The following is an 18,780-nucleotide window of genomic DNA, read 5'->3' on the forward strand; positions in this document are numbered from 1 at the left end:
ACTCAGAACTCTATATTCGTAGCCAATGATTTGACTATTGTTGTGTCATGCCATACATGTTTGACATTGGCATGACAACCACAGAGGAATGGTTGAAGAACACACAGATCTGGAGCCAGGCTATCTTGCCCCAGCCCTATGGGTGTGAATATTCATTGTTGGGAATCTTCATCATTCTGAATAATGTGTTACATGCATTGCAAGGCATGTGAAATAGGTAACAGTATCTTACAGCTGCCCAGTACATTTTGCAAGTTATGAATGGATGGACTTATGTTGCCCGCTATTATTTTACCCATTATCTGTGAATAATTTATATCCTGGGGAAGTAAGCTTTCTCCTCTCTTCTGCTATTACACTCTGCCCTGGTGCCTGTTTTATCCCTCTTCTGAATCTGTGTGTGTGTGTGTGTGTGTGTGTGTGTGTGTGTGTGTGTGTGTGTGTGTGTGTGTACAGGTTTCTACTGTAGCCTATTTGAGTAGAGCAATTCATACTTTACACATCCATTAATATACTGATATATTACCACAGGCTTATTGTTTGAGCAACTTCTGCAAGAGGATGAGCTGCCTTTCAATGTGACAAATTACATTTTTTACTTGATATAATGATATGATATAAGATTACAGATGCAACCAATGATATGTCATCTGCAAGCATCAACAACATCTTACAGATAATTAAATGAAAAATATTGACATACATACATAATTATATTCATATAGCCAATCTAAAGTGCATGGAAATCACAAAAATGTGATAACAAGGGTATAACATGATCAACAATCATTACTGAAGTAGTAATTATCATCCTTGCAAAATAATACTCATGGTATCATCAATAACCATAATTAGTTATCATGAAACTGCTTTGCAGGACCAAGTGTCATAGGTGTAATCCAATATCATTGTTATTTTATAATGATTTTCATTAGATATCTCTTAAAAACACACTTTCTGTCAGATCGGGAGTCATTTGATTGGGAAACATTTGACTGAAAAGTGTGATCATTGCCAACAGAGGGAGACAGTTGAACGTCATGAATGTGTTGTTCACCTGTAGGAAATATCATAGGGAGAGAAACTATCTTGTTGAGCTTGAGTGGGCAAGGGGTGGAGGTGCTCAATATGGGGATATTGCGGAGCAAACGATCAGGGGATGTTTTTCGCTTCCTTAGGGATACAGGACTCGCTGACAGCGGAGTCTCTAGTTTACACTCCAGTCCAGTAGGTGATGGTAATGCACCATAAACGTTGGTTGCCAACCGCCATCAAATGCCACAAAAAAAAGAAGTAGTAATAAAATAGTAGGCGACAAAAAAAGAGAATACACCTAGCTCGCTCTACTCTGCGCGGGTCAGCGCGAGCGCCGCATTGACCATAATCAAAGTCCGCAATCAAAGTCCTTTGCTATAACTGATTTTCTGCGTTCTAGAGCTTGTGGACGGTGACACACAGTGACACACAGACAGTGCTCACCACGTACATACTCGCGTTCTCTGTCAGTGTACGCCTTTATACCACGTGAGGAGTTACGTACCGGGTTTGAAGTGAAAGTAGACTTAGTTTCCTTATCCGGCCCAGGTCAGGATCGGGGTGCCTACATTTTTTTGTAAAGGTTCGGGTGCCTTGCAAATTCATAATTTAGAGGGGGGATACGTGCTAAGGCTACATTGCTTCAGTGAATTAAATAGGCGAAAGTTAAATAAACAGCCTATTGTGAAAACTGACATTTCCACATGTCTACAACAACACTTTATGGTAAGAGGCCTGCTGCGCAAAAGGCTCGTCTTGTGTGTTTGATAACCTCGTTGCATGAGCTTTTTGAACGTAATTCTTATCCTTATCAAGTGTTTATATACATTTTCATTAAGGAACAATCATTTCTTGTCTGCATCCACAGGTGTGGTGTTGGTCGCAGCCAACAGAGTTTGAACTGTCTGTGACTCCGATCCTGTAGTGGTGAGCTTGAGTTTGCCGGGTATGGATGGGCCACGGGTGGCAGATGAGGAGCATGATGTGGGGGACAGTCCATCGGATGTCAGTTTTTCTTTGGGGGAGGGGGCGTCTGCCCAGGCAATGAGTATTGATGAGGGAGAGGGCGAGGAGAGGAGACTATCTCTGGACCTGGGAGATGGGATGAGACCCATGGACAGTAGTCTGTGGTGAGGGACTCCACTATACCTGTATATTGTAACAGACAGTGTGTAGTCAGAGTTTTGTCCCTCAGATTTAGAGTCTTGATCCTGTCACCTCTTTGTGTTTGGCAGGCATGATGTAGAAAGGGCCCATTCTCCAGTCCCCAGCTACACCTCTATGGAGAGTGAGGGCTTCCACCAATCTGATGAACTGGATGGAAATACCCAAACATCTGTTACTAGGTACACAAAGACATATATATATTTTTTTTAAAGAAACATGCAGTTTTGTTTTCCATATAGGCATGATTAGATTTTCACCATCCATGTGTATTTATACAGTCACAAACAAACCCATTACACATACAAATTTGCATTATACTTTATACTACTGCATTATAGTATAAACACAAGTATAAGAACATATATACACTGGATGGTATATGAAGCAGTGACGCACACACTACACTATCCAGCACATACTGCTATCAGACAGTGAGCCTTGCTGCAAGGTGTGCTGATATCTTTGGTTGTATAACACCGGTGGTGATGATTCATTGTCTATGTGACGCTATATTCACAGGATCCAGCTGGAAAGAACAGACTCATACTCCAGCTGTAGCTCAGTGGACAGTGATGATTGTGAGAGCAGAACCCGGAAGTAAGAGCAGACACCATGTTATACTGTTTTTTAGGATCATATGTTTTTATTGGACAAGATACAAACAGTATGCAGAATGAGTTACATTCTGCAGCCTTACAAGTCATCATAACTTGTAAATCACATTGTCAATGACAAGATGTGAACTGTGTTAGTATGTAGTAAAGTATCTCTGTAAGTAGACGTATGCATTGTATGTGCATAAAAATGTGAGTTTGTTTGTGGTTGCCCCTCTATCCCTGTGCTTGTATACAACAATGTGTGTTCTTTTACAACATGGCCACATCATTTCTGTGTATAGACATGTGTACGTACCTACAGTATGTTTACAGTATGTATGTGTGTTGCTATATTTTATCAACCACCACTCTGACCTCCCCAGAGTTCGCTCCACTGCAGAGGGTCCTAAGCCTGGACTTCCTGTAAGGCCAGAGCTGATCAAAAATCCAGACGAGAAAAGGCACCCTGCACTGACAGTAGACTTCACCTTTAAGGTGGTGATTTTTTAGACACATGTACACATTTTCTAGATGTAGATATAGATATTCCAATTTAAGCATTTTGGGCTTTAACTCTATCCTAGGTGTCTATCAATGTCTCCAAATGTCAGTAGAGTGAGATAATTTCCCTCTTTGCTTCTTTTGACCCTAGGCTATCAGGAAAACCCTGGAGGCACTAGATGAAGGAGACCTCAGACACTTCAAGGTCACCCTGTGGAAGCGTTATCCTGAGTCGTTCAGTACTCCACCTCAGGGTATGGATATGGTGGACCTGGTAGACCGGCTGTTGGAGTGCTATGACCTGGAAGTGGCGCTGCAGCTGACTAAGTTTCTGCTGAAGAATATGGGGCTGACCCGGCTAGTTAATTACCTTCAGGACCTGTGCAACAGAAGTAAGCATGCTCTTCACTTCATTTCAGTCATAGGAATGAAATGTTAAATTTTAGTCAATTAATAAGCTATGACCCTCAAACTGCCCAATCTGGTGGCTGTAATAGAAAAAGTGATGAACTCCTTTTCCACTATAATACATTTATTATGTTAATATATTATGATTATTATTTGATTATTGTTGTTATTATAGTAATTCTAAACACAGGTACATGTTGTGTAAATTATGTCATCTTATACATGACTCGCTTAATATTCCCTCACCACCCATTACCTTTGTGCAGATGAAGTGCGTTATGAGCTGAGAGTGTCTCTCAAGAGGAAGTACAGCAGTACATGTGAGGGTTTGGCCAAGGAAGGAGAGCAGAAGACCTTTGACAGCATGTTCACAGAGCTTTACATAACAGATGGCGGGAATGCAGGCCCAAATATCCAGCATGAGGTAAAGCAGATTGCGAAGTTGAGCACCAATCGCAAGAAAGAGAAGCTGGTGACGTGCAGGGAGATCTTAAACCTGGAGGTGCTCCGTGAGCGGCATGTGAGGTGTGTGGTGACTAATGGAATGGCTGGAATGGGGAAGTCTGTGGCCGTGCAGAAGTTCATCCTAGACTGGGCCTGGGAGCGGGAGCACCAGCATGTCTACTTCCTGTTCCCACTGCCCTTCAGAGAGCTCAACCGCATGGATGAGACCAAGCTCAGCCTCCTGGAGATCGTCCACACCCTCTACCCGGAGACCAAGAGGCTTTCCTCCTTTGACTGTGACGATGGCAAGGTCATGTTTGTCTGTGATGGGCTGGATGAGTTCAAGTATGTCTTGGACTTCCATCAAACAGAGAGCTGGCGTGACAACACTGTGGCCTGCTCCATGCGTGTGCTGGTGACCAATCTCCTCCGGGGGAACCTGGTCTACCATGGCCTGCTCTGGGTCACCTCCCGCCCGCTCACATCCAGCCGCCTGCCCCCAGAGAGTGTGCATCAGGTTCTGGAAGTACGCGGCTTCACAGATGCTCAGAAGGAGGAGTATTTCAGGAAGAGGTTTGAAGACCCAGCACAGGCAGACCGGGTGATCGCCCACCTGACCTCCTGCAAGACCCTCTACATCATGTGTCACCTGCCCATGTTCTGCTGGGTGGTGTCTGGGTTTTTCCAGCGCACATTCCAGGAGCAGGGGCCGGAAGCAGAGCTGCCGACGGATCTCACACAGATGTATTCACAGTTCCTGCTGGTGCATCTCCGTGTGCGTGGTGACAGAGTGGCTGCCCGCAGCCCGGAGGAGGAAAGAGACTTCCTAATGAAGCTGGGGAAGATGGCTTTCATCATGCTGGAGAAGGGCCAGATAGTGATCCCCAAGGCCAACTGGAAAGACTGCGGGGTGGAAATTGCAGAAGCAGTTACGAACAGCTCCCTGTGTATAGAGTTTTTCATAGAGCAGTTTATCATGTACCAGGAGAGGATCCAATGCTTCATCCACCCCACCATTCAAGAGTATCTGGCAGCCCTCTACGTGTTTCTTTCCTTCAGGAACCTAGGGAAAAACATCCTAGAACAACCACTGCGGGGAAAGTTGTCACGCATTTTCAAGGTCCCCAGTCTGTTGGACCTACACAGGTGTGCTGTGGAGTGCTCCCTGCAGAGCCCGGATGGAAGCCTGGACCTGTTCCTGCGCTTCCTGCTGGGGATGGCCCAGGATGCCAATCAGGAGCTGCTGCAACGCTTCGTGATCAACCAAGAGAGATGCCCATCTGTCACACAGGAGACTGCCTCCTTCATCAGGAAGAAGATCAAAGAAAATCACCATCCTGACAGAAATGCCAACCTGCAACGCTGCCTGGACGAGCTGGGCTGTGGAGCGCCAAGCCGCTCTAACTCTCTAACAGCCACTGACGGTCACTGACAGTGAGTGTCATTAGATTTGCAATATGGGTTGCAATTCTTCACAGCTGTATAGTTAATGACAAAAACGGTATCAGAGTACAGGAGGTAGAGCATTATGGAAATGTATGTATGTATGTATATTTTTTGCTATGTTAAAAAATGCAATGTCTGTGGGAATTGTAAATGGAGCTCTTCAATGAGACTATCAGGCACAGAGTGGCAGCATCATTACCCAATTGATCACCAAACATTGAGATCACACAATATCATCTGTAAGGGGTTTAGATATAAAATATCAGGCAATGGGGAGTGTGTAAATCGTTGGAAGCATATATTTATTGGCAGTCACACATTTATTGATTATATACTGTAATTTACTGTCCCAGGTAATACATTCAAATGGATATTTCAGATGACAGTTATGATAGTGACCGATAAACTGGAAGTGGATGTAATGATGGTTGTCACATTCAACAGTCAGGGGGCATAGCTGCTTAACGCTCCCCCAAAACTGTTTAGCATCTGATTAGTAATTGTTATTCTACTTTCTAATAATGTAGTGTGTGATTTGGATCTTCTGACCAACTTAGTGAATGTTTCTGAAATGTGTCTTTATCAAAATATTACACACAATGTTAAGTCTGAAAGAAGTTTAAAATATCTGGTTGTAAGAAAATGTCACCATAAAAATATGAAAGTCAACATCATCAAAAACTAACCAAAGAAAAAAACAACAACAAATACATTTCAGAAATTCAAAAGGTTAAACTTCAGTGGGATGTTGTTAGATACATCTTCTGCTCCAATGTTGTTTCTACAAAACAGAATTAAGGTTAGGTTAAGGTAATTAAAGTTGTTTGAGTAACAATTGACCATCTGCTAGCCTGGGTGCCACTCTGAACTGCTTTAGCCAACTTGCCGTTGTTTAACAAGACAACAATATAGCATGATTGAGTGGAAAAGCAGTTACCCCCCCCTCTCTCAAGATATTTTTGACACCATTACCACCCAGAGAAATGTAGCGGGATAGATGGATACTCACTATCAGTGTCATATGTCTCCGGTCAGTCCCAGCAGGGCTAGTCACCACACAGGTAAAGGTGGATTTAAAGTCCTCTGGAACAACGCGCTGAAATATCAGACTCCTTTTAAGAACTTTGCCATCCTCTGAGGCTGATCTGAAAGCAGCACAGCAACAACTCTTACACTCCTGGGCTATACACAATGCCTGCTCTGTTACAAATATGAGCTAAAATTGAGAATTTTACCACACAAAACATCTGTATGTGGCTCTGACATGATAAAATGTCTGTCTTTAATGGTGTTTATTGTAAACAAACAAAAAATAATAACAATAAATAAATAAAAAAATAAATAAAGGAAATGGTTACTTTTGGTCAGGGTTTGATAATTTCTAATAAAGTGTGAATGTTGAGACCAACTACCAGTACTTACTCTTCTGTTTCCAAAACTCTGCCATTGGTTTTGGCCATTTCAGGGAAGTTGCCATTGACCAGCCAGTAAATAAGGGTGAAGTCATCAGGAAACCCTGGGTCTGCCTCACAGTCAATAATCAATTGTTTTCCTGTGAATAGTAGTACATCCTATTAATAAATACTGCAGACAACACTGATTTACACCAGAATAGCACAATCAAACCCTCCACTGGCAACTAAGTTCTAAACGTGAGGATTTGTGAGTAAACATTAGGTGATGGCTTCCCAGACAGCCAAATCCTGGACTGAGTGAGGAACACTTAGAACTGATACCTTTGTCTTAACTAAACAAAGTCAATAGTGTCCATGACCGTTTCTGATACTCTAACCACTTTAAGGAAAACTTTATAAAAATTAAACAAAAATCAGTAAGAGATAGCAGAATACATTACCTCGGAAAGCATTTTTTGGGGACCAGGTCAGCTCAAGAATTTTGGGAGACGTCATCTCTGGGTAATAAAAAACATAATTTAGGGATACATGTAACACAGAGATGGAGACTTGCACATGAACAGACAGACAGACACACAAGCACAATCAAACACACCTGTAGTAGCCTCTGAGAGCAGGAAATAGAAAGATCCTATCAAGACTAGAGAGAAAACATAAACACTGAAATGTGGATTTGTGTGCAGGATAATTACTCACACAGCATACATTAGTGAGGGTGTGTGTGTGAAAGGATTTTTTTTTTTACCTGTGAGAGTATGTGTCAATTGCATAGTGGCTCTGTTCTTACTGCTGGTAGGTGGTGTTGATCAGACACTGGCTCTACCACTACCTCCTTATTTACTATATACACACTCCGCCCACTCCTCTTCCAAATAATCACATGCACACACTGAGGGAATCCCCATCAACCAATATGTGCCATTCACCCTGGTGCAATACTATGGCAACCTCAAGTTATGTTGATCATGATTAATACAAAATTCCAAGGGTGAGTCCACATTTCCATGGATCACATGCACTCTAATGGGACTTAAGACAATCAAATGGTACATTACACTAAATGCTCTAAAGACAATTGGACAGAATCCCCCTTAGATTAGTCTGAATGAAGAATCGTGTACATCTGATCTTGACTGTGAGACATTTATTAACAGACAATCAAGAGAACAAAACATGACAATAAAGTAAACAGACAACTGAAATGATTGAATGTTATTAACTTTTCTGCATACAGTCTTTTACAGTACCTGTTCCTGAAGCCATCTGGGCTGAACACAGACAGGAGAGGCAGTCTGAGGGAGGCATTTTGGGGGCAGTGCCTTTCTTAAAGAGATGAGTCTGTAGGATGCGCTGTCGGAGACCACTGCTCCTGAATGACCGCAAACCTTCCCCCCCACCAGTCACTTTACACCAGGACGTACACTAACGGAAGGCGCGGATTTAACACACAGAACAAAGACTAGGACTCTACAATGCTCCACTCACTCACCTTGGCTGTATTAACCACTCATTACTGTAGAAACAAGATACATTGACAACCAAAACTTAAGACGAGAATTTAAAAAAAAAAAAAGAAAGAAAGAAAAAAAAGTATCTCCATCAAAAACAAGACCTGTTTTATGAGGCCATGAAAGGGACACTGCCATTGTTTTAGTAGAGACGTGGTGTGATAACAAACACAGAAGAAAACTGTAAAATTGGAACATCCAAACTGAGATTACTAGCAAATGTCAAATAAGTCTTAAATACAGATACTATGTGCCTATAGATAAATACAAAAAGTAAATGTATAGACACAGTTTTATGTAATGTTCTAGTCCATGGTGAGGGGCCCTCCCAGTCTCCCTCGTGCCAGTGCAGTATCTTCTCCATATGGCTGTGAGAGTCCCTCTCCTCCACAATCCTAGATCACTCCAGTCCAAGGATGTAGTTGATGCCCTGCACAAGTCCAATGATGACTGGTTGCCAAGCGACAAGGTAGCGAAGCCAGTCCAGAAGTTGCCCGTACATGACATGTGGCCTCTCCCAGCTTTGGATGGGTCAAGGAGACAAACAAGTGACTGACAACCCCTCTTACTCACCTAAATCCCTACAAATGAACTCATGGTCACACTTAACACTGTGTTGCTCCTCTGTAATAATGCTACAATTACTGTAGTAACAACATTGTATTAACATGCTACATAATTATTAGGTATTACATGGTATACAGAACTGAGCATGGTGATTATTCACAAGATTAGGGGTAAAGATTGATGAAGTAGGATGCAATGAAAGCACTAGTTCCGATGTCTTGATAACTGAGTTTCCTTTAAAATCAATGGAACAGAGAGAAACATCCAAAAGCAGCTCTCTCTGCAAGGAACATTCCTGACAATTACAAGTATGATGATTTAACGGTTGTCAAGGAAGGCTTTGTAGATGTACAGTGTGTTGAATGGTTGTAATGGCAACTCAACTCTGTTGGAACACTAAAGCAGAAATTACAGATACTACTTCAACATTTTTTACCACAAAAAGGAACAGACACATTAGTCATATAATCTACCAATCTATCAATATACAGTACCAGTTCCATATACAACCATTTACCTTGTCGTCAGTGGACTTTACCTGTGTCCTGTTCTAAACTCTTGTTCCAGTTTGTGGATGTGTCAATGAATGTCCCCAAACAAACACAGCTTCACTGTGTAAACTTCCCATGATGCAGCGTTTACAAGAAACACAGCTTATTCCCATCAGAGCCATACTAAACACCCTAATCTATTTCCCCAAAGTGACATCATAGTGAAATATAACTTGACCATCATAAGTGACCAGCAGAAATGGACAGGTGATGGAAGGGTGATGGTGAGTCGGACAGAAAGAAAGACTTTTTAAAAACCTCCTTGGTTTTTTAGAAAGGCTCAGCAAAGGCTATTTTGTTTAAAGAAGCGAAGATCTTTTGATGTCTGCCCAAAAATGCTCTATATGTTTTATAACAGTGTTGTGGCTAGTGTACTGTTCTATAGTGTAATCTGCTGGGCGGTAACATCTCCAGGGAAGATGCAAACAGGCTGAATAAAATTATTAAGAAGGCTGGATCTACAATCGGCACCCACCTCCACAATTGTGGATAAGAGGATTCTCAAGAAGCTCAACAACATTGAGACTTAATAATAGCCAGCCCCTCCACAGTATCAGCTTAGAGCATCGCAGCGTAAGGACAGAGATTTATTTTTACCTGGGAGCAAAACAGAGCGTTTCCGTAGTTCCTTTTTACCTTTGGCTATTTCTAACAAAAACAATAAATAATCATTGATGATGTGCTGCTTTTACATGTCTGTGTGTCCTTTGTTGTATTTTTATTGTGTAATTATTGGTGTTGTATGTATTGTTTGGTGCAATCAAATTTCCCCTTTGGGGATTAATAAAGTAATATCTAATTTTATCTTATGATAGGTCAACACAGGCAGAAACACACTAAAAAAGAGAGGTTACCTAAAAACAAAAACGTGAGAGCAGATGAGTAAAGGATACGGGTTACTGAACATCCTCTTCAAGTCCACCTTCTCTTTGCAGTATGGGCACGTCTGTTTCTTCCCCACGATACACCATCCACGTATGCAGAACTCATGGAATCTGAGAGGAGAAGTTGAGGAGCCAAAGGGTACAGCAGGTGTGTGTGTGTGTGTGTGTGTGTGTGTGTGTGTGTGCGTGTGTGTGTGTGTTTTTCACTTTCTGTTGACCACATCAACATCACTGGAGAGCAATTAAAATCTTCAATGTCATAAACAAGTGACATTTCACCTGACAGAGGACTACTGGGTGGCATTATTAGAAGACATAACATAGGGCATCATTGTTCAGAGTGGAAACAGGAAGTGAGGCAGTTGCACTAACGACCAAGAGAACAACAGTCATGAGTCATGGTAGGCAAGGTTACTTCTCTGACCTTTGTGTCAGCTCCAGACTGGCAGTTAAAACTGTGGTGTACGTTTTGTGAATTTATGTTTTTAAAATCAGGGTGAGGTACTTAAAAATACCATTAAGGGTTTCCTTATTCCACTTGCACATACTTTATGGTTTACTTTTTATATTAAAAGCAATAGCAAAATCATGAAGTGTCTGTGTGTTATTATTAGTGTAGAACGACATATACGTATTCATCCAATGCATATTTCTCTGATGAAGGATACACATGGTTGCAGGATAATCTGTAGGTGTTCTCAATTATTCCCTCTTCGCTGACATCTACAAGGATGGGCTGGCCACACACAGCACAGATACTGTCTGAAAGGTGCTTGGTTGGCATGCCAGACTCACTGTAGTACTGCAGAGCACAGAGGGGGATATACAATGTAATGTTATAAAAGACATTACAAAAACAATTCAGTAATATTACATAATAAGGAACTCAACAGCCTTTCCATACTCACTCCCACTGTTGAGGCCATGAAGTCTGCACACATTTCTGCAAAGTCTCTTCCCAGGACCCCATAGTACAGACCATAGAACAGCAAAGACACACCAAAGTCCATTGCATCCTCTGGCTTTATTCTGGAAAATAAGTTAGCCCAAAACATTATTATCAACACTAGGCATTGATGGAAATAGTGATTCTAGGTGATTAATAAGTGGCATGATGCATTAGTATTACAGTTTATTTCTGATTTGTCTCATATAGGCTGTATTATCAGGACCTCTTGTATCTCTGTCCCCTGAAGGATTTGTTTTGTCTTAAGCCAAGCTGCTGGTGCTATTCTCATACTCCGCATGGTAAACACGGTGACAGGCACTGGCAGCCCATATGATAAGACAGAACAAAGGGGGGGTTGAGCGAGGTCATTAGATGTCTGGTACTTTTCCAGTGCTTGTAGTTTAGCTTAAAACTGGGGAACGGCCTTCAGCTCCTCAGAGATCCATCATACTTTACTGTCTGCTGTTCCTCTCCATTGTGCACACATTGCATTAAATTATTGAAAGACTCTGGTGATCTGATATCATCTTTTGACTTTGAACACTTTGACTTTTGTACACCTGAACCCAAGAGTCTGAACAGCATGAGATAAACATGCTACAACTAGTCAATGAAAGTGCTTATGCCTAACTTCAAAAGGGATTCAACAGTGTCAGAGAGATGATGTTAGAAGAAGATGTTACTTGGGAACTATTAGTATGGTAGCTCATGCTGAGATTATACCAAGACTTACCTGAATATCAAGTTGAGACCAAAGAGTGTAAACATGACAACAGTGTAGCCGACTATCCCTGTGGCATAGCTGATTTTGTAGAGGAGCAGGAACCATTTATAAACCAGCCTATCCAACGAAAGATAAGGGAAGTGCAGACATTTCAGCCAATTACAGCAGGAGAGGTGAATGTGAAGACACATAGATCAGGAGGGATTAAGATCACAAATAACATCAGTGTGTATTTTGCACAGATACTTGATCAGACAAAAGTGATTTGAAATGTCATGTGTTTAAAACCAGAGGGGCGCTCACAACGACCAGGGCATGGTGCACTTAAAGACAAACACAGCTAGCTCAACTGCTGTGTGAAAATTCCTCAGCAAGCCTGTAGGACTTTACCTGGGTGTGGTGCATTCCAGAGGCTTGCGTGTGGCACGGTAGGTCACAAACGCTGTCACCACAGAGAAAATGAACCACGTTACCAGGAACCTCCACCAGTGAAGTTTGGTGGTGAAGTAGAGAGGAACCACCCACATCTGGAACAGAGTCACTAGCTACAAAAGAATGAACAACACATTAGAGCACAGATGCATACTTCATGCATACTTCAATTGGGGGCTGACTAACATTGTATATAGTGGAAGAAGCTGAGTGTAGTTATTTTGACTGTGCATGAAGTATTCCCTCAGTGTGAGTGTGTGTGTGTGTGTGTGCACGCATACGCTGAGAAAAATATATGTTTAAATACATCCAAACCTGGCACAGGAGCTGGTCAAAGCATAACATCTTAAGAAATAAGATAACGTGCCCGTTCAGTGTTTCCAGTTCCCATAGATGACTTTTGATTCAGTGTGATATAATACAACACTTCATTCTAGGGCAGTGACGATCATGGAATTTTGGGTATTGAGAGGAGTAGATTGAGACAGGTTGATAGATAGTGGGAAGGTTGTTCATACTCTTTAATTTTCACTACTGATATTGGGTGGAGTATATCTACTTGAAAATGAAGTTGTTGTTTTTTTTATTTTTTTTAAATGAATGTATTAAAACTAGAGATGCAACGGTCCGATACTGAGCATTGGTATCGGGCTGATATTGGCCTAAAATGCTGGATCTGGATTCGGAGGTAGGGAATGCTATTTACCGATATCATGCCATGACGCAAACTGTAAAACCTTTCCAAACATGTGCACCATTGACTGATGGCTGCACAGCTGAGATGACACACGAGTGCGGTGACAACAATAACAACCATGTCTGCGGTCTGGAATTAGTTCACACTTGATAGAGGCAAAATTTACAACACAAGTGTTTCGAGGGGTGGCAGTAGCATTTCACATTTAAAAAAATATAGCGTTTTTTCCAGATCGGTACTCAGTAATGGCCGATACTCAATGTCCAGTACCCGGAATCTTTATCACAATGAAAAAGTGGTATCAGTGCATCCCTAATTAAAACAGTTATGATAGTATTTTTTTGTTCACGGTCGAGACCCATAACAGTCAGTTACACGGTTATACCATTAGCGTCACAACCCTAACTTATTCATTATTATTTTGTATGAGAGAGAGTGTGTGTGTCTTACATTGTATGACTTGGGGTGCCTCTGTTTCCATTGCACAAGAACCAGTTGAGCGATGACCAAGGTGACGATAAGGATCAGCACCATCTCAGCGTGCATGGCCTCATGCCCCTTGTGTTTTGCATGCATCCTGGCATGCTCCAACCTGTGGACGGACATGGGGACACACAGTAGATATTGCTCTGAGCTGGTATCCAATATGATGAATCTCATCTAAAGGTAATCTGATATAATCTACAAACAGACCACAAAACAGGATGAATTATTGCCTAAAGACACAAACCTCCACTTCTCCTCCGGAGAAAGATGGGACAAGTCAATCTGCAGTGGGAACAAGCCAAACAAACATTTACAAAGCATAACTGCATAAAACTCATTGATAACAAATCTATAAACCACATGGACCTTTAAGAATATCATAAATCTTATCAAAAGTAAAATATGATCATTCTACTCATTTGGGTGTGGGGTCTGTTCAGAGTGGAGAAGTAGACTGGAAATTGTTATTATTCAGAGAGAAGACGACTCAGCAGGCATTGCTTTAACCCCTTCGCACCCAGTCATAACAAACTGTGAGAACATTCTTTGGTTCAAAGCAATGATTGATTAGAGAGCTGCAAGGAAGGATAAAGCTTTGATTGTATGTATGACCTTTGACTCAGCTGCCACATCACCTCAAGTAATGACATGCCATCTGATGAATACTAGGCTATATCCTTGATGCAATTACTCGTCCAGTAGGGACAGGGTGGACTGACTAAATGAGAATATCGGGTCAGCCATTTAGCTAGTTTCCGATATGACTAAGTCTTAAGCCAGACAACTACAGCTAACCAGCTACCACATAGAGCTCGATGATCATAGGCTTTTGCATTTTTGTTTTGGACGATTGCACTGCAATTCAATATATACTCTATTAATGCATTTTACAGACAAATGCATTTTATAAAGACAACCTAGCTGTCTAGCTAGAAAAGGGAAAACAACTTGGTATCCGTAGCTAGCTAAGTTAGCTAGTATGCTACTAGCCGGCAATAGAGGCAGGTCTAGATATCAATGTTGGCTGCAACGTGGACCCTTTCCATTTACCCAATTCTTTTTTTTCTTAACCTACGACGACAGGACCTGTCATACCCTAACCTGATTTGGTTCATCATGATGTCCAAGTCCATGGTCGTGTTCTACACCATCAACCTCCACCTCAAACACCCCCGCCATCTTCGGGGAGTGCTGTCAAGTCCTAACACAGGTCATTTCCGGGTTGGAAAGCAGTGTGCCAATCATAATGCTCCAGGCGAGTTCTTCTTCCGATTGCCACACAGTGGGCGTTCACGTGGCGGGAAAAATAAACAAGAGCAGAACTGTGTCTGGGTAGACAGTTATATGTTTGAACATTAGATTTTAACTCTATTATTGTGAGCATATAGCTAACTGAGAACATTGAAAACTACCATGGCCCCAGTGAACATTAAATATGTTGTTTCTTTCACTTCACAGGTAAGTCTTTTTAGCTAGCTAATTTTATTTGAGCTCTGCTAGCCGTAACTTGGAATCAGCTAGCTGAGCTATCCATAGTACTGTAACTTAGCTCAGTCTTAGCCGCTACAATCTCACTAGTAGACCAACTTGCAGGACCCGAAGAATTCTGTGGACACGCTGTGTGATGTGGATGGAGGAGGCACCAGATCGTGGCTGTGTAATGCACGGGACCGTAGTGGAGTCCTCAGAGCGGAATTGCAATTGGAGCGCGCCACATATATTGGATACATCGATGTGGGTGAGGATCATGATGATATGTATCTCTGGTGATATTATGTAATTACAATGCTGTCTAATGAACGTATATATTTTCAAGGGAACTGTGGATCTGCGTTCATTCAGATCGATGTTGGGCGCTCCTCATGGCCCCTCGACCAACCCTACACCACGCTGTTGCCAACAGCAACACTGATGAACCCAGCTGAGTCTCGGCAGGGCACAGGGCGTACAGCAGTGCGGATGTTCAAGAAAGGTGACAGGCATTTACATGAGCATTGTTTGTAGGCTATAGCTCCATCATTACATGACAAGAATGTGAAGGATACTGTTTCATGCAGTATACAAGACCAATGTAAAGATAAGAAATAGAACAGACAATACTATAGTTTATTGCTACCAGTTTTAAACTATCCATCCAGACCACATGTATAACAAAAGATGCTACTTTAGTAATACCAAAACCATTCACACCATATGTCCACCCACAGGTGATTTCCTGTTGGAGGGAACAGAGGACAGCTGGGACCGGGTGAGAGTCACCTGCACTCAGCCTTTCAACAGACATGCCCAGTTTGGCCTGTCCTTCCTCCGCATCCGCAGCCCCCAGGAAGAGAGTGAGGGGGTCTCCACAGAGCAGAGTGTCAAGGAGAGCCAAGGCCAGGTGTATACAGGGGTCAATGTGGTGAGTTCTTTGGAGGAACTTGTGTATCTTTCAAAAACCCAGACAAGAGTTATGTGTCTTTTGGTGATTGGTGTGCACTGTTATGAGATATTGCTAAGCATGTGTTTGACAGGGGGTGTTACACTTTGGGGAGGTAGATCCAAAAGTGTCAGGGTTGTATTCTCACTTTAACTTTTTTTAATTAGGGAACACCAGACACACCAGCATCAGGTGTGAGAGAGTGGCTCTCCAGCCCTGCTGTCCAAAGAACCTTCTTTGGGGGAGTGAAAGGGTGAGTGGGGGTGGTTAAGGTCAAACATGATATTGCCTTGTTTTCTGGGGGGGGTGTCCTTGCCATCCTAGTTTTTGTGTGAATGCTAACTGTTTGGTTTGTGTTAGTTGCTGGGCATAACATTTAATTTACCGATTCACATCAATAATAGTATTATTATGGTATTAATTAATAGATAATTAAACTAAAATTAAAATAACAGAAGCTGCTATTCTCCTTCTAAAATGTTAGTTTGGCTCCCCCTTCTTTAAGGGAGGGTTTCTCAGAGGAGACCCAGAGGAGCATGTTGGGTCTGAGCAGAACAACTCGAATGGTCCTCACATCCACCCTGGCCGGTCGGTGCTCCCTTCCCATGTCTCCTTGCAGCACATCCCCGGGACTCAGAATACAGCGACCCCCTCATACAGCCAAAGCAGACACTGCTACTCCCAACAAAGGCAAGGCAGATGCCCATGGTGGAAATATACACCCTCATACAGGTAAGAAACGCAATTTAACTACTCTCACTCAAATGCTGTCTATCAAAGTCTTAATATATTTTAATGTTCAAAACACAACTCGGATGATGTTTAGTTTGATATTTCTAAACCTCTTTTCAGCTTCAAAGGCTTGTTTAATTACTGCTCACAACTCCAAGGAAAACACTCCACAGCTGAAAAGAAAACCAAACTCCAAAAGCAGGTATTAGTTGAAATTTCTGATGAGTTTTGGTGTGGCACTGTGACAGTGACAGGTTTTTCAGTAGGATTTAGCTCTGTGGGGTGATACTAAAGGCACTTATGGACAACTTCTCTTCATCATACAGTAAAACCATCAGTGCTCAGAATCTATTTCTGCTCATTCCCTTTGCGTTTCAGGCAAAACCAGCTAAATGGCACCCCCTCCTGTAAGCAGAGAAAATCTGAAGTCAGTAAGAGGTCTAGGTCTATCCCACTCGTCGCCACACCCACAGACTCTCCTCAATCCTCTTCGGATGCTCAAGACATTGGAGTCCTTGAGACCACTTGCCCAATATGTGGAGGTCTGTACAAGTATGAGTCTGTCAGGGGGAGGCTGGTGGAGGTAGAAATCGGAGGATCGGCTCATTGTAATGAATGGAATGAGGAATGGTATCAAACACGTGTGTTTGATACCAATCCTCATTCAATTCCATGCATTACACTGAGTCCATCTTCCAATTTCTGCCTCCACTGGAGTCTGTGCATGTGTAAGTGTATGCATTAGAAGTAGTACGTACACTGATTGAGTGTTACAATCTCCAGAAGTCTGGTTGAATCCATGCTGGTTTTCTGTCTTTCTCTCTGCTACAGTATTCTTTACTGCAGACTACCTTCCCCTCCATGCATCTTCCTGCCAAGGGGTGGAGACAAGGAAGCACCCTGGGGTCATCACTCCCCTCACCTCTCCTGACCCTACCCCCAGCCCAGAAAAGGCCATGTTTCCCTGCCCACTCTGCTCCTTCAGATTCCCCCTATCCCACATCCAGCTTCACGCTAGCACCTGTGGAGATGCTATGGAGCCCCAAGTCATTTGGGTGGACTAAGACTTATACGCATAGGACATGATTCTGCTTTTAATAACGGGGCTGCTGCAAACATGGTCAACCTATTGTTTTAGTATATGGACATTTGTGTTTTACTGACTTGTATATAGGTGTATGTGTGTGTGTGTATATATATATATATATATATATATACATCTACATCTATATATGTATATACATATATAGTATATTGTGTATAGGTTGAAAATACTCTCCCTTCCTGTATTCCCCAGTCTACTAAGGGAAGAGTGTTTGGTTTGCTCCTGAGCCCATTGAAGGCTCAGACTGTCCTTACACTATTAACATATGTTTTCTGCTAATGATTACCTATTATATATACTGTATAATATAAACAATATTAATGTTTGACTGTGTATTCACTGTATGGTTATATATCGGGGGGGGGGAGGGGACAGAATAGACAATCAACAGTATTAAAATGGTTAATGTATCTGTTATTGGCTGCTTGTGTTTTTTCATCACTGAACTTCCCTTCCCTTCATTCCAGTCCCTCAGGGGACCAATGCCCTGGTAGTTAACAGCTGTGTCAATTACACCATGGCAGTGTTTTCATTGGGGAGGGCAGTATTAACACAGGTTTTTGGAGGTACGCTCCCTGGTCTGGGTTTAGCCAGGCGTGTAACACTGAAATGGTTGCTTTTTAATTGGCCCTGTCCCATGGGAGCGGACATTTGTTATTTGGTTTGTGGGGAGTGATTCCACGCTCTGTAGCCAGCAGAGAGCACATGATCACA

At 42.3% G+C, this 18,780-nt stretch overlaps 4 protein-coding genes across 6 annotated transcripts; 2 read left to right on the forward strand and 2 right to left on the reverse strand.

Moving 5' to 3' along the window:
- Nucleotides 1-1,591: 1,591 nt before the first annotated feature.
- On the forward strand, nt 1,592-5,583 carry nlrc3l1 (NLR family, CARD domain containing 3-like 1; the record flags this gene model as incomplete). Its single annotated transcript, XM_083665044.1, has 7 exons — nt 1,592-1,761; nt 1,904-2,165; nt 2,271-2,381; nt 2,722-2,799; nt 3,182-3,293; nt 3,451-3,691; nt 3,974-5,583. Exons 2-7 carry the CDS (start codon nt 1,984-1,986, stop codon nt 5,581-5,583), a joined length of 2,334 nt encoding a protein of 777 aa, XP_083521170.1. The 5' UTR covers nt 1,592-1,761; nt 1,904-1,983.
- Nucleotides 5,584-6,237: 654 nt separating this feature from the next.
- LOC310801080 (interleukin-18-binding protein-like) lies at nt 6,238-8,072 on the reverse strand. Of its 2 annotated transcripts, XM_083665045.1 has the most exons (6): nt 7,758-8,072; nt 7,608-7,652; nt 7,453-7,509; nt 7,020-7,149; nt 6,607-6,742; nt 6,238-6,378 (listed from the first exon to the last, which is right to left on the reverse strand). In XM_083665045.1, exons 1-6 carry the CDS (start codon nt 7,780-7,782, stop codon nt 6,349-6,351), a joined length of 423 nt encoding a protein of 140 aa, XP_083521171.1. In that variant the 5' UTR covers nt 7,783-8,072; the 3' UTR covers nt 6,238-6,348. The 2 variants fall into 2 exon arrangements, 1 of the variants encoding a protein (XP_083521171.1); XR_014554103.1 differs by lacking the exons at nt 6,238-6,378; nt 7,608-7,652.
- Nucleotides 8,073-8,147: 75 nt separating this feature from the next.
- Nucleotides 8,148-15,003, reverse strand: rnf121 (ring finger protein 121). The gene is made up of 9 exons (XM_083697426.1): nt 14,912-15,003; nt 14,055-14,092; nt 13,775-13,916; nt 12,586-12,740; nt 12,205-12,312; nt 11,431-11,551; nt 11,191-11,324; nt 10,532-10,633; nt 8,148-9,041 (listed from the first exon to the last, which is right to left on the reverse strand). Exons 1-9 carry the CDS (start codon nt 14,987-14,989, stop codon nt 8,921-8,923), a joined length of 999 nt encoding a protein of 332 aa, XP_083553552.1. The 5' UTR covers nt 14,990-15,003; the 3' UTR covers nt 8,148-8,920.
- A 142-nt stretch (nt 15,004-15,145) lies between these two features.
- On the forward strand, nt 15,146-18,394 carry xndc1 (xrcc1 N-terminal domain containing 1). 2 transcript variants are annotated; one of them, XM_083665568.1, is made up of 9 exons: nt 15,146-15,268; nt 15,404-15,548; nt 15,627-15,782; nt 16,018-16,211; nt 16,397-16,482; nt 16,735-16,961; nt 17,082-17,163; nt 17,340-17,503; nt 17,793-18,394. In XM_083665568.1, exons 1-9 carry the CDS (start codon nt 15,224-15,226, stop codon nt 18,023-18,025), a joined length of 1,332 nt encoding a protein of 443 aa, XP_083521694.1. In that variant the 5' UTR covers nt 15,146-15,223; the 3' UTR covers nt 18,026-18,394. The 2 variants fall into 2 exon arrangements, with proteins under 2 accessions (XP_083521694.1, XP_083521695.1); XM_083665569.1 differs by lacking the exon at nt 15,146-15,268 and having other exon boundaries at nt 15,429-15,548; nt 15,653-15,782.
- The last annotated feature ends 386 nt before the right edge of the window (nt 18,395-18,780 follow it).

This window comes from Argentina silus (genome assembly GCF_951799395.1).
Source record: "Argentina silus genome assembly, chromosome: 2".
Classification (NCBI taxonomy): domain Eukaryota; kingdom Metazoa; phylum Chordata; class Actinopteri; order Argentiniformes; family Argentinidae; genus Argentina; species Argentina silus.

Excerpts from the sequence above, each read along its gene's own strand:
- LOC310801080 (XM_083665045.1), bottom strand. The coding sequence starts at position 7,782 with ATGCAATTGACACATACTCTCACAG. Across the intron at positions 7,510-7,607 it reads GCTCTCAGAGGCTACTACAG|AGATGACGTCTCCCAAAATT; the intron begins GTGTGTTTGATT and ends TTTATTACCCAG. Across the intron at positions 6,743-7,019 it reads AGAGTTTTGGAAACAGAAGA|ATCAGCCTCAGAGGATGGCA; the intron begins GTAAGTACTGGT and ends TGCTGCTTTCAG.
- rnf121 (XM_083697426.1), bottom strand. The coding sequence starts at position 14,989 with ATGGCGGGGGTGTTTGAGGTGGAGGTTGATGGTGTAGAACACGACCAT. Across the intron at positions 14,093-14,911 it reads ATCATGATGAACCAAATCAG|ATTGACTTGTCCCATCTTTC; the intron begins GTTAGGGTATGA and ends TTCCCACTGCAG. Across the intron at positions 11,325-11,430 it reads TCATGGCCTCAACAGTGGGA|TACTACAGTGAGTCTGGCAT; the intron begins GTGAGTATGGAA and ends TGTGCTCTGCAG.
- xndc1 (XM_083665568.1), top strand. The coding sequence starts at position 15,224 with ATGGCCCCAGTGAACATTAAATATGTTGTTTCTTTCACTTCACAG. Across the intron at positions 15,269-15,403 it reads TTGTTTCTTTCACTTCACAG|GACCCGAAGAATTCTGTGGA; the intron begins GTAAGTCTTTTT and ends ACCAACTTGCAG. Across the intron at positions 16,212-16,396 it reads TGTATACAGGGGTCAATGTG|GGAACACCAGACACACCAGC; the intron begins GTGAGTTCTTTG and ends TTTTTTAATTAG.